Below are 14020 nucleotides of genomic sequence, written 5' to 3' on the forward strand. Positions count from 1 at the left end.
AATTATATTTTGTACATTTAAACAGTAAATCAAAAATATGTCTTGAGATAAGAAAATTGACAAACTTTTTAATATTTAACTTTTTCTTTTACATCAGACATCTAGTTGTTTTAAACTGCTTGCCTTAATTTCTGTCTCACTTGTGGCAATCATGTTGCACGAATCCTTATATCATAATTCATTTTCAATGAATATAATATCTAAATATTTATATTGCTATTCTTTATATCAATAGAAGTATTCCTAAATTAACTTACAATAATGTCTTTATATAAACATTTGAGATTAAATTTTTTTTTTCTTCTTTTCTTGTTTTAACAATACCAGTCTAATGCAGGATTTTAAATTTAAAAAATGGAAATCATTCAATGTGATGAATAAAAAAAATCACTATTGTCTTTGTATATCTGTTTTTTTTCTTCTCTAGTCATTAAATTAAACTTTGTATATTGTGGTTTTTAAATTAAAAAAAAAGAAGAAAAAAAACAAGTTTACACAAGAACAAACTCTGTTACTTTGACAGTGTCTATAGCATCATCCAGCACATCAGTTTTGAGCGCCAACAATCAAGTTTGCCACACTGAAACGCTGGAGGTGATTTTGTTTGCTGACCACAAGGGGCTAGGCTTCACACTGAAAAATGTTGCTTTGACCACATCTCCACTTTTCTATCCACCAGTTGTTGGCTTTGTGGAGCCTAGGAGTGCTGCAGAAAAGTAAATAGTTTATTTGTGATACATTTTTACAAAGCTTATATCAGCTATCTCCGTCTGCCTCGTAAACAGTTTGAACACGTTTGTTCTCCCGCACCGATTCTTGGATCAAGTTGAAACTTTGCACAATTACTATACATGAATCAATAAAAAAAAATTAACTAGTAAGTCGATTAATTACTGATAATTAATTATTTTGTTTGATATAACAAGGGAAATTAATCCTTCAGTATTTGCAGATATGGCTAAATATGTAGGGCTTTATCCCTTTAAATAATTGTACACGTTACTTCTCCCACACCTATTCTCAGATCAAGTTGAAACTTAAAACAATTATTTATTGCTCCTAACAAAACATGAATAAATTAAAATATTAACCAATAAGCCAATTAATTATTGGTAATTAATTATTTTGTTTGATATCAAAAATGAGAAATAATTTCTACACTATTGAGAGATATAGTTTCCTTAAATAAGCTTTGATGTTTGTTTGTTTTTAAGTATTTTTTATATTTTCTTAGTATTATGTGTTGACTAGAATTCTCCAAACAATGTTTTCAAAAGTTTTAAAATCTATTCAGTGATGGAAATTTTAAGATACTTTTCATGTTAATACCAAGATCAACACAATTTTTTTTTCTGGAGTGTTTTGAAATTTCCATTTGGAATAAATTAATATACCATACTTAGTTGGTTGATTTTTACAGGAGTGTCTAAAGAATGTTTATTGTTATACTTAAGGTCTGGTGTGATACAAGAAGGGGACAGAATTCTTGCTGTGAATGGTGTTGATACAACAGATCGTACTTTAGAAGAAGTTAATCACTTTCTTCGTGAATCTCGACCTAGATGTGTGTTGCTTATTGAGTTTGATGTGACTGGTAAGAATAAAAGTGTAATAATTAATTGGACATAGGAATGTTATTACATCAGTAAGATTCTATCTTATTTTCATCTCACTTATAGATGAGATTTCTTTCCTAAACTATGTTCTAATCACATGACAGAGTCTGTGACACCAAGTTCAGGTGTTTATATTGTCAGGCTGGGCAAGAGGTCTGGTGACACTGGCATCACTATCAGTGGTGAGTGATTTTTATTGTTGGAAGTGTTTAAATAGTGTTCTGTATTCATCTGTTTGCTGGGTGTGGTAGTCTTACTGTTCCTGCTTAAAAATGGGGATTACAGACTTTGCGTTTGTCTGGATTTGGTCATTGACTTTGTTTCTTTTCTCAGGCTCTCTCAATAAACAAGGAACAAAAGATGCTTTGTATATCTCTGATGTCAGAAGAGGTAGTGTAGCTCACAGGTATGGGATATACAAAAACAACTTATAAAATTATCTGTTTTTTTATTAATATAAATCTTATATAAATATTTGGGAAATTTTTTTTTTGTTTGGACTGATTGCTTCTTTATAAGTAATAATATTTAAAATTGTTTGATAAAAATGGGAAAATGCAAAAATAAATTCTTTTCTTGTAAATCTAGAACTGGGTCCATTCAGTCTGGAGATACACTTCTAGCGATCAATGATGTTAGACTAGACACCTGTACTCCAGAAGATGCCATGCACTTGCTGGAACTTCCTGATGATATTGTCAAGTTGAAACTAAGAAGAGATGATCCAGGTACTTTTTTGTTTTTTTCTTTAGTACATCAATAAATCTGTGAGCATCCATCAACCATCTGAAGGTCTCTTCAAGCTGCTATTCATAAATCAGTCTTGAAAACCATTAAGAAAAAACAACTCTGGAGTTATAGATAGTGTCTGAAACTTCATTTTGAACATTGTAATTATAAAATCTGGCAATGGTAGGCCAAAAATTTTCCCAATTATAAATGTATTTAAAGCTTTTGATTTTCTTTTCTAAGCTGGATTGTATTATGGTTTATTATAAACATGAGCATGTTCTTTCTTCAAAGATGCCAAATAGGTTGAATTCAGGGGAAGATGAGGGAAAGTTTTGATAACGACATATTTTTTTTTACAATTGCAAGTATGAAGTGTTATTTTTAAAAGTTGCATAAATAAATTAGAATCATGCTTTTTAAAAATGTTTATGGAGTTTGAAGCTTTTAGTGCTGACAAAGAAAATTATGAATAAACATGACATGTAACTAATAATAGAAGCACTAAGATACAAAGGTTATTGAGAAAAAGTGAGAAAAATATGGTAAAACAAAGATCAGCTCAGAGGAGAACTTATACCACGAACCCTGAATAGGTCCCATCACCTTGCAGTGACCAGGTCCACAAAAAAAAAAAGAACCTTTTAAGTCAGTAGTGCTATCTGGACAAGAGTATTTGCTCCTCCAAGAGCCCACCCACATTCCTTCCACAATTGTCCTCACAAATATTTTTTTTTAAACTAGCACCACAAATGTAGGCATAAATGATTAGACAGTGAGACTTACAATAAGTTTGTGAAATGAATACACTGCATTTGTAAAATTACTCTGAAATGAAAATGCTATCCTCCTCCCCCCCCCCCCCCCCCAAACATACTTAAGTCTTTTGAAAACATTTGTTTTGTCTGGTGGTTCAGTGTTTTGGTATGAACTAATAGTCACTTTACAGTTAAAATGCTGTTTTTTATTTTTATTTTGCTGTGTCTACACAGACTTCAATTTGTTTGTATCTTGATGTTCATTTTGTTATGATTAATACACTATGTTTTGTATCTTGCCCCAGATGAAGGAAATGAAGGATTCATTATTTACACTGTAGAGCTGCAGAGGTTTGGAGGTCCTTTGGGTATCACTATTTCTGGCACAGAGGATCCACTTGATCCTATTATCATTTCGGAGCTTACTCCACATGGACTTGCTGACCGGTTTGTAATTCTTAAACAAAAATTTTCTGTTGTTTTTTTTTTCTTTATTCATTTTTTAAAATCAATTTAATATTCCATCCTGTTACAAAATTTTAACTTGAAAAAACTAAATAGTTCTGTTTTTTTTGTTTTTGTTTTTTTGTGTTCTTTAAAGAAATCTTTTATAATTTAGGACTGGAGCTATACATGTTGGTGATCACCTGCTAGCAGTCAGTGGTGACTCAACCAAAAATAAACCCTTATCTGAAGCTATACGAATGTTACAGAGTGCTGGAGATATTGTTACATTGAAGATAGCGCGTCCAGATCCTGCTATAGGTAAATAGTGTTTGGATGTGTCAGTTTAGATTGCTTAGATTTCTTTATACAATAACATGTCAATTTAAATAGATGTTATCTTGTTTTGAAATTCTGCATATCTTTTTCTTATTCCAGAAGGCAGTCATTTACAAGTCCATCCAGTAAGTTTTTTTTTTGCTCTGTCTTTATGTTAAGTAGAAACTCTTAATAGGAACTACAAATAACATTATAAGTTAAGGGTTGTTTTTTTTTCTGACAAATTTTGTTTGAAGTTTTAAAGAAAGCTAGTTTGTCGTCCATACTAACAAGTAAATGTTTGCTGTCTCACTGCTGAGTTTGTCCTTCAACTACCAATGCAAGTACCACTGTTGAAAATACACATTTCTGGTTTCAAGGACATGTTTATATTTTCTAGACATTCAAAACTAGTGTAAGGGACATTTTTATCTAAATGTTAGTGCACTTGATTTCTAGGTGAAGACTCCTGGGTTGTTTATGAAATAAAAACCTGGATCTGTTTCATGAGACACATGGCTTTAGTTAATCTTAATTGTTAGGAATGAGCTATGGCATCCCATCTTGAGGGTGAAGTTTACTTTGGTCCTAGGTTACACCTTGTGTGCACTTAGACTTTCAACGGAGTGATCTCTGGGTTAAATACTTGCTCATCATTCTCCCCTGACAACTTGAAAGAAGAATACTTTAGTCACAATAAAAGTTTCAATAACTTTCCCCACACAGAGAAAGTGAAAAAGGAAAGCTTAGAGAAAATATTCTTGCCTTATTTAGCTTAGACTTGGCAAACAAACTTTAACATGACTTAATTTGAGTTTGTTCTGAAGTAATTATCCCAGATTGTAACTCCAAGTTTGTGTGTTTAACTAGTTTGTAGGTCACACCAACCTCTCTCCATCCACACCCATTCCAAGTATAGATAGTGCCCTGGAGTCCTGGAACAGCTCAGCACATGACATAGATAGTGATCATGCCAGTTTACCACCACTACCCAAGAGAATAGGTGAGACTTTGGTTTTTTTTTTTGTTTTTACATGATTGCATTCTTTAAAAAATGTTACTATTAACAATTAGCCATTATTTAATCATAGTAATAACTTTGTCTTTTGAATTGTTTTTTTTTTTAATAAATAATAATATATAATGTAATCCTGCACCACTAGCTATTTTGGAACTTATATAATTCACTATTTCAAAAAAGAGAATAGACAGTTTGATTGTTTATTTATTTGCATTTGTTCTTTGTTAATACATTGATACTTTCACCAGCATTAAGTGAGAAATCAGTTCACAGTTCGTCAGATTATGGAGGGGAAGAGGAGATACACTGTTCCATTGATTTTCATAAAGAAATTAACAGCAGGTAATTTGTAGAGATTTGATCTGTTTTCCATTTCCGTGAATAGTCCTAACACAATCAGGAATAGATAGATTAAGGTTTCTTCTCTTCAATATCCAGTATTTAAGAAACAAATGATGCAATAACTGTATCTGCATTAGGGAAGTTATCTTTCCTCTGGCGGCACTAGAAAGTCTGTAGCTATATTCAGTTCCAGTTTGTTTTTAAAAAATTATGTAAACCACTTGTAAATATAGATGTAAAAAATTAATGTCACTGTGTTTGAGCATATCTATATTTTTGTTTTGTTTTTTTTCCAATATAAATACAAATTTTACATAAAAGTCATGAACATTGTAATTAATACATATGCATATACATATCAATTTAAAAAGTATAATTATAATGACAACGTAAATTGTTTCAAATCATTATTTTTACAGCTCCCCAGAGGTTAACAAAGAAACAGATGATGATGATAGCAACACAAATATGGATGACTGGGTCAAAACTTTAGAAGAGCTGGACATGAACATAGGATCCGAAATGTTGCATCAAATAGAACTCACACTTCGGGACAAAAGTGGGAATGATCTGGACAAACATTCAGATGAACATGATACATCAGTTAGCTCAAAGGGGAATCTCCATACACATAACAATGGCCTTCCAAAATCTAAACCCAGTGGTCAGAGGGTTGATAACTCAACAGTAGCCAAACCAGCAGCATTACCACCGCAGACCTCTTTGTCAAAGAAGGGGCCCCCTCCCCCCATCAAGCCGAAGCCCAAAATTCCAGCTAAACCTAAACTAGTCTTAGATCAGAAAGAAAAAACTGCGACTCTTTCCCCTCAGCTTCAGTTGCAGAGAATAAAGCTGGAGAAAAGCCGAGCAGGTGAAGACTTTGGTTTCTCTCTGTCTGATGGATTGTTTGAGCGTGGAGTCTACATCAGTGCTGTCAGAAAAGGCAGTGTGGCTGAAAAAGCTGGACTGCAACCTTTAGATCGAGTCTTACAAGTAAGTGGCTCTTTATTTTCCAGCATCAAATCTCTTTCATATAGATTTGGTTCTGACCACAGCTAATGCCCAGACATTCCATAAGATGATCCATAGTCGCTTTGCGACTGAAGGAGGCCATAGACACAGTTATAAATTACTAGTATAGTTTTAAGTTCTGAATTTATATTTTTATTTACATGGTGTCTCCCCTGCCCCTTTCTTGTTTAAAAAAAAATACATCTCACCTTCTGCTGCATTTCAAACTTGAAACTAAAGATTCAGCAGTTCAGCACTTTGTCATTGTGAAATTCTGATCAAATTATGTGGATTTAAAGTATTTTAAAAAAAGTATCTGCTGTTTCCCAAGCTTTCATCAAGAAAAGATTATTTTATTTTATTGGTCCAAAAGATTATTTTATTTTTTTGGTCCAAACCGATTGGAATTTCTGTTTGACTACAATTGTACACCTCAGCATTACTACTATAACAATACAGATATAGATGCAAATACAGACAACATACTCAACACACACACACATTATTCAGGTCACATAGAAGCTTCATTAAACTTTTAAAGAGAAAATTAGGTACTATCTATTACTTCACTTGCCTTATAAATCTTAGAATCTCAAAGGGACATTTGTAGATTTTACTCTCTGTAAACAACACAACTTGATTGAATGAATTGATTTGGTTTTCATCAATTTTTTAAAAACTTATTGAATTTAGTTTAGCAATGTGTTAATTTTTTTCTGCAGGTGAACCGAGTCAAAACCAGAGATTTCGACTGCTGTCTAACAGTTCCATTAATTGCTGAGTCAGATACGAAAGTTACTCTTGTTGTCTGCAGAAATCCAAACTTGAAATCCACCCAGATAAACACAGCCATTGTAAGCACAGACTCATTGCTTAAGACAGTTTCCCAGAAGTCATGAATTGTCATCTATGACTTGTTGCTAAAAATTATTTGATGTCTTATTCATTGAGACAAAAAAAACACGAGATAACAGCTTGTCATAAAGAAAATAAGATGAATATGTTGACATATCTCCTCTGCGATATTACTTACTCTTTTTTTTTTTAAATTTCACTCTCCATTGTTATTTTTCTTTCTCCTCCCCCCCCCCTTTTCCCTTTCCTTTTCATTGTAAGAGTGCTATTGAAAGAAAACAAAATTTGTAAACGCGATGTTTTGTTTTTCTTAAATCTTGTTATCTTAAAGACAAAAGATATATATAAAATAGTACAGAGGACTAATTTTGTTTATATTTGCCCTAAGTAGTCTAAGTTCAAGTCATCTTTATTCATTTATGACAATGCTAAACCCAAGCAAGCTCATGAAATCATAATACAGTTTTGATAGGCTACACTTTTACCAGGACCAGACAATGTATTTTTTTGTATGATCTATATATCTGTATGTGTGTGTTTTCCCAATGACCAAAATATGATAATCATTATGTCCTATAGACAGACTTGTGCTTAAAAAAGTCTTCAATTTGTTTTGTATCAATGTAGTATCTTGAAGATAGTTTTTAAGAGAATTGACCCCCCCCCCCCCACCTCACCTCACCCAGCTATACAATAAATGGGACTTTGTAATTTAATGGATTTACTGTACTGCAAACTTAAACAAGCTTCTTTTTTTTGGGGGGGAAGGGGGTATTATTATAAATTATTATTTGAAATCATCTGCATTGTTTAAGGTGCTAAGCTTATACTAATTTGTCATTGTTTTATTTTCACTGATCTGATCTGAATAAAATCCAAATCTCCCTGGCTTAAGTCCAATCTAAGGTTTGTCTAGACAAAAATACTTATGGATACTCATCCAATATAAGAAGTTAGTCCTCAACTTGCCTGTAGAAACTGTCTCAGTGTGGAACTGGCACATTTACAGTCAGAGCCGCAAATTTGTCATCGAGCGTGACACAGAAAACTGTTTTTATTGCCTTTATTGGTGCTACCTTATGCCCCATCTTGATGCATCTCTTTTGTTTGACATTTCCTTGTGTTTAGGCTAAGCCTTGCTAGTTCAATATGCATTAATGTATTTTGAGCCATTTCAAGATCACCCTATCATATTGTGCATATATGCTAAAAATAAGTTTTTAAATGTTGTGATGATGGTCCACAAAATGAAATTCGAGCCAAGAAAATATGATCATAATTTGTGCATGTTTTCTCAAAACCATTTCAATTACCTTGAATTGGTTAAAAAAAAAAAAATTAGGTTAAAAATTGTCAAATTTAAATTATGCTATGTCATGGCAGAAGACAGTGAGAAACATTAAAAATATTAGCCTTTGGTTACAGTTCTTTATTAGATATCTGAAAAAAAAAACAACACTTGAATGTAACAACATAGTAATAGTAAAACAAGTTTATTGATGTTAGTAAAGGTATTTAACAGTACAGTTAAATACAACTCAAAAACATTGAAACTATAGAAATCAGATTTGCTAAGGTCTTTAAAGTATTCTGTGGGCTATTGTCTGACTGAAAATATAATTCTAGATCCAACACAAGGTTGACTTGTAAAAAGTTTAGTTAGTGTAAAAATAATGCTAATATATGAATTAAGCTGTAAGTAAATGTGTACTGTAAATTCTGGGTTTAACTGTTGCTTGTTGTCTAGTTTAAAATCAGACCCATAAATGAAATTACCAGATCATTCTTGTACCATGTTTCAACTAGTCTGACTGCCACTTTATTGCTTGTTTTTTTTTTTCATGATATTAATGGATGGTGCTACAATCACACATCTAAATCTATATATTTAAAACATTGATGTCAGTAAGTTACATTAATATTGCAGGTTTTTTTGCAGTATTTTATCAATCCCGCAGCATTTAGACAACTACATTTGCTACACATTATGTCTGAACTTTGTCCTGCTTCTATTTGGGCATATTGGCTATTTGTGATTTGTATTAACCAGTGCCTAAGTAGTTCCACAATGTCCTAGACATTCTTCTTATTTATTGGAGTAGAAAGTTATAAGAAAGTAGTCGCTAATGTGGTGTTTCTTTTTTTTTTTTAAAGCTATTTAAATGTATGAATTCTGACTACAGGTCAACACATTAATATTTATTTGGTATTGATTTTTTTGTTTCCTGCCAGAACAAAATGTACAAATTATTTGTTTTGAGTTGATTTAACAATTTTAGTGAAATACAAATTAATTAGGTCTAGTTTTTGACTCTCTGTTTTAGCTTCTTTTTATTTTACCAACATCCGGTAGAGAAGGTTTGGAAATTAAGAGCTCAAAGTAATATATAATCTTGATAAAATGACATTTGGTCTTAAAGAACTCATTGGCTAATGAAATCTATCTGGCTTATTTTTTTTTTACTAAATGTCAGTTTATCTATCGTTCTAGAAACCACTCAGTAAAATCAGCAATTCTTTCTTTTGGTTCATTTTTTATCATCACATGTTATAGATCAAAAGCATACAATTTTTAGAATATTGTTTTCTGGGTTTCATTTTCAAGTGTACTTTACAGATCAATGTTTGATCAAAGTTGAAGTGTTATTTTCTCAGGGTTGCAGAATGATCATTTGAGAAAATGCAAAGCAGCTACAAGACCTTACTGCCAATCTAGATTCTGCATCAATTGCAAAATACTCATTCATTGGTGGTCAAGAGACTACATGAAACTTGACTGCCACATACTGTAAAAAGCTAACAAAGTATGTAGAGTTGTTCAGATATATAAACCAAGTTTAACCATTATGAGGGTTCACATAAACTTCCCAATCAAATTATTGATGGTCTAAGTTAAAATGATTGTAAACATGTTGTAATGAAAGTGGAAAGTCAATAGACAATGTCTCACTAATGTTGCTTTATAGGCAATATAATTTGAAATTTTGAAATGATTTTGAGTTTTGGCACATCGGCACAATTTAGGCCATGTCGTGCCCGTAATCCTTCAAGGATTACTCCCCTTTGCAAGAGCTAAATTCCATACAGTTAAATCTTTAAAAACATGGTCTATTCAAAGAAAAAGAAAAGTTGAGTACTGAAAATGAAATAAGAATTCAAGAGGTTGCAATAAAAGATTGCTGTGTCCAAGGCTAGATTTTCATGCTTACAATGCTATAACTTGACAAGTAATCTGAGATAGTTGGGACACACCTACTTGACTAGCCAGGAGTTTCTTTCTTTGAAGTATGTAGACATAGTCACCTGAAAGAAAACTGATTGGACAGATTAAATAGTGGATTGATACACTCTCTACTGCTGACAACGAGCAAGAGAACTGGGGTTGCATGGTTGCATGCACCATCAATTAAAATCTTTAGCTCTAATGTATAAAGTAGAATGTAAAGTGTATGTACATTTTTAAAAGAAATATTCTTCATAGAAATCTGCATTGTTGACTTGTTATAAAATGTGGCTTGAAACTTCCTTCTGTCATTGTGGAGCTGTAGTATATGTAAGAGCCCTCCTGCCCCATCACCATGGCAACATTCTAGTCGCTTGCTTTCTTTAAACAATTCCTTTTTCATTATCTTAGAAATTTGGAATGAAAATAATTCAAATGTTAAAAGCGACAAGATTTGATCAGTAGGCAGAAATCTTTATTTTATTTAGTTCATTTTTGTAGAGTTATGTAAGTATTGTAAACCAGGAGCATAATTTCATATTTTTATCATTTTATTTTGTTTCTCTTTAATTATCCGGATCACATTTTTCATTTCATTCATTTTGTTTGTGTGCTCCTCTCGTCTTTCCTGTTCATATTTGAACACAGTTTTACAACCTTGTTGCCTAATGATATTTGCTGAATGTAATGTTTCTCCATTTAATTAATGTGTATAGTTTAACTTATGCCATTAGTGCAATATGAATAATGGGTTTTGTTTTGTTTCGGCTTTTTTGCTAAATTTTTGAGGTAAGCTTCCGCCTGGCCTTACAAAACTGTGATTTTTTTAATAGTTTTATGTAGATCGTCACTGACAAAAAAGGTTGCTAGAAAAAAATATGCTTGTGATCGAGCTTGTTTTTTTATTGACAGTTATCGCAGGTGACTTCTGTTGGGAGTCAAAAACATAGCTTGCATGTAGTATCTTAGTCCAAATCAAGGGTCAAGGTGAATGAGTCGGAAATGACCTTTCACTAGGTTTTTCTGTATATCTTAAAACCATTTGTAAAGTTTAATGTAAGTGTCTTATTTAAAAGTTAGATTTTGTTGTTTAGCTGAGAGAACTATTGAGTTGAAAGTACACATTCTTATGATCATTCACTTCTTTAGTTCTATTTCTCACAAGTTTTTAAATTTACTTTTATATAATTTTTTGCATTTTGTTTTATGTTAATTTATATATATTTTTATGTTTATTTATAATATTTTGACTGTGTTATATTTGCTAAATGGTTAGAAGTGGACCAGTTGTTGTGTTTGGAAGTAAGGTTAAAGCAGTGTTTAAAATCTTGAACAAAAAGGTTTGTATTGTATCCAGTGGTAGAGATCACACAGCTAAAGAAAGAAAGAAATATAAAGCAACTGCCTCATCACATAGGATGTTGTATTTACAGCTACATTGGAACAGGATAAGCCTTAAAACTTGAAACAATTATTCACCAGTCTAAAATTAAGATAATTACATGCACTTGCATTGTATTCATGAGTATCTTCAGCTTAAGTCTGAAAGATGTATTTGATGTTAAATCTGACTTAGCCTATATAAAAATGTTAAAAATTTAGTTTGTAGCAAAAAAAAAATTGGCCAAATAATTACATGAAATTGGAGATTGTTTTTTGTATGTATCTCACTTCTGGAAGATTCTTTGATTAAATGTTTTTTGATTTTCTTTTGAGGCTTTGATTTTTTTAAAACTATACTGCATTAAACCAAACATTCAAATTATTCAGTATCAAGAGTCCACATATGTTTATGTGAAAATAAAGATTGTTTGAGTTAGAGACCATTGAAGGCTTTGAGAACTAAAAATATTGAGGAAACCTTAAATAATTTGAAGGTTAAAGTACAAACTACATTTATTTATTTATTTATTTTTTTTAATCCTTATCAGATAAAAACAAATAGCCAGTTACCCCACCATATTGCGATCCCTAAGTAATGCATTTAACTGAATTTAAAACATGTCTACTGAAATATATATATATACTGAGTTAATATTTTGATCATAAATTCACTTTGTGGGTTTCTGTTGAGAAAAACCTTTAAATGTAATTGCTTTCTTACAACCCATCACCCCTATCGGAGTATGTGCCACCAACAATAGATCTCCATAGTCTGTTCTGGGTCATCCTTTCCATTTTTTTCCAGGTGTAACCAAACTTTAAAGTGGCAGCCTCTAGTTTGCATGGCCAGGTGCTTCTATGGTGCCCTCTCAGTTCCACTTCAATACTTGCCTTGTGATGCTAGTTGGTGATGACCCTTTCCAGCCTCTTCTTCTCTTTCTGATTTCTTCTTCTACAGGAGTTTGTTGATTCTTTGTAGGAGGTCACTGTTACTGATGGTGTTTGGCCAATGGATGTGAAGGATTCTCCGCAGACAGCTGTAATGAATATTTCAACTTTTCTAATGGCAATTTTAGTTATTCTCCAGACTAAATGTAATGAACTTTTAATTTCTAGAGGTTTTTAAAAAATATTCTTTTACTTTCCATTCATCTTTCTCACATGTATTTTAAACTCTGCATGTATTGATAGTTTATTTGCCTGTCTGATGTGGTGGGGTTCACTTAAAAAAAGGAGGGAGGAAGTCTGTATGACAGAACATTCTTATAGATAACTCTTTCAGGCCAATTGTAATCACATCACAAACTCACACCAAAATTGTATTCAGAATGTCCCCATACATTACTACTACACAATACACCATTAATATTGTAACCAGACAGTGTAGGAAAAAGAAATGTTTGTGGACTTCAAATCCTTGAAAGTTTCTTTTCTTCTAGATCATCCAGGACAGCTGGTGTAAATTGTATATGACAAAGCTATTATTTGCCAGAGGTCTATTTAAGTTTTCTTTTCATCATTTGCACCTGTCTTCAGCAAGGACTCTTCTTTAGATCTCAAATGTGTGTATATAATGTATAAATAATAATTTGATGCATATCAAGAAGGGTGAGATAACAAACAAAATCGCTGATTTTCCACCTGGTGGTCACTGATGAAGCTGCTCAATCAATATGTTAATAATGCAAGCCTTTACCTACACATACACAATCTCAGATTACCTTAACATCATCTGTACTAATGATTTCAAGGTCTGAAAGAGGAACTTAATCTTAACCCTTTACCATTGCATCTTTTGAGCCATCATATCTCAAACTGTGTCAAAGTCTGTTGTAAAGTTGTTCCTTTAAAGTTTAAACCCATAAGCTGTATTCTCACCAGAGTTGGACCCCTGTATGTTCATGCTTATAAGCCTCACGTAAAAGGTGGTGAAGCATCATTGGGCATAGAAGGAAGAATACTATGTAAGGGTCTCAAAATGTTGTAATCTAAACATTTTGAACTCCTCAAAACTAGCGATAGTCTTTCCTTTATAGGATGTAATCATGTAGTGCTTTATACTGTACTTACAAATCTGATTAACTAAGATTGTCTATGGATGATGTGTCCATGTAGTTAGGACTTCCTAGGTTAAAACAAAAGAGATGAAAACATAGTCAAGTGGAAAAAAAAACTATTGGTTTTGGGATGTCTGTAAATTATGAGAAGTGGAGAAAAAATGTTAAAAACTTTTAAACTTATGCAAATCAGATTTCTCCATTACCTATATAATCCTTAAAATTGGGTTATTTCTGCTTTTGGTCTATTAAAACAAACATTT

At 32.2% G+C, this 14020-nt stretch overlaps 1 protein-coding gene across 4 annotated transcripts in view; it reads left to right on the forward strand.

The window, feature by feature from the left end:
* Window positions 1-12026, forward strand: part of LOC106067517 (glutamate receptor-interacting protein 2-like) — a 47668-nt gene extending 35642 nt beyond the window's left edge. For all 4 annotated transcript variants that reach the window (XM_056025807.1, XM_056025810.1, XM_056025809.1 and 1 more), the window contains 12 exons: window positions 524-716; window positions 1455-1594; window positions 1721-1798; window positions 1950-2022; window positions 2205-2344; window positions 3409-3550; window positions 3723-3868; window positions 3986-4011; window positions 4736-4868; window positions 5135-5228; window positions 5648-6221; window positions 6962-12026. In XM_056025807.1, the coding sequence (XP_055881782.1) occupies window positions 524-716; window positions 1455-1594; window positions 1721-1798; window positions 1950-2022; window positions 2205-2344; window positions 3409-3550; window positions 3723-3868; window positions 3986-4011; window positions 4736-4868; window positions 5135-5228; window positions 5648-6221; window positions 6962-7138 (1916 nt within the window). In that variant the 3' untranslated portion in view covers window positions 7139-12026. The remainder of the gene's footprint in view (window positions 1-523; window positions 717-1454; window positions 1595-1720; window positions 1799-1949; window positions 2023-2204; window positions 2345-3408; window positions 3551-3722; window positions 3869-3985; window positions 4012-4735; window positions 4869-5134; window positions 5229-5647; window positions 6222-6961) is intronic.
* The last annotated feature ends 1994 nt before the right edge of the window (window positions 12027-14020 follow it).

This window comes from Biomphalaria glabrata, chromosome 4 (assembly GCF_947242115.1).
Source record: "Biomphalaria glabrata chromosome 4, xgBioGlab47.1, whole genome shotgun sequence".
Taxonomy (NCBI): domain Eukaryota; kingdom Metazoa; phylum Mollusca; class Gastropoda; family Planorbidae; genus Biomphalaria; species Biomphalaria glabrata.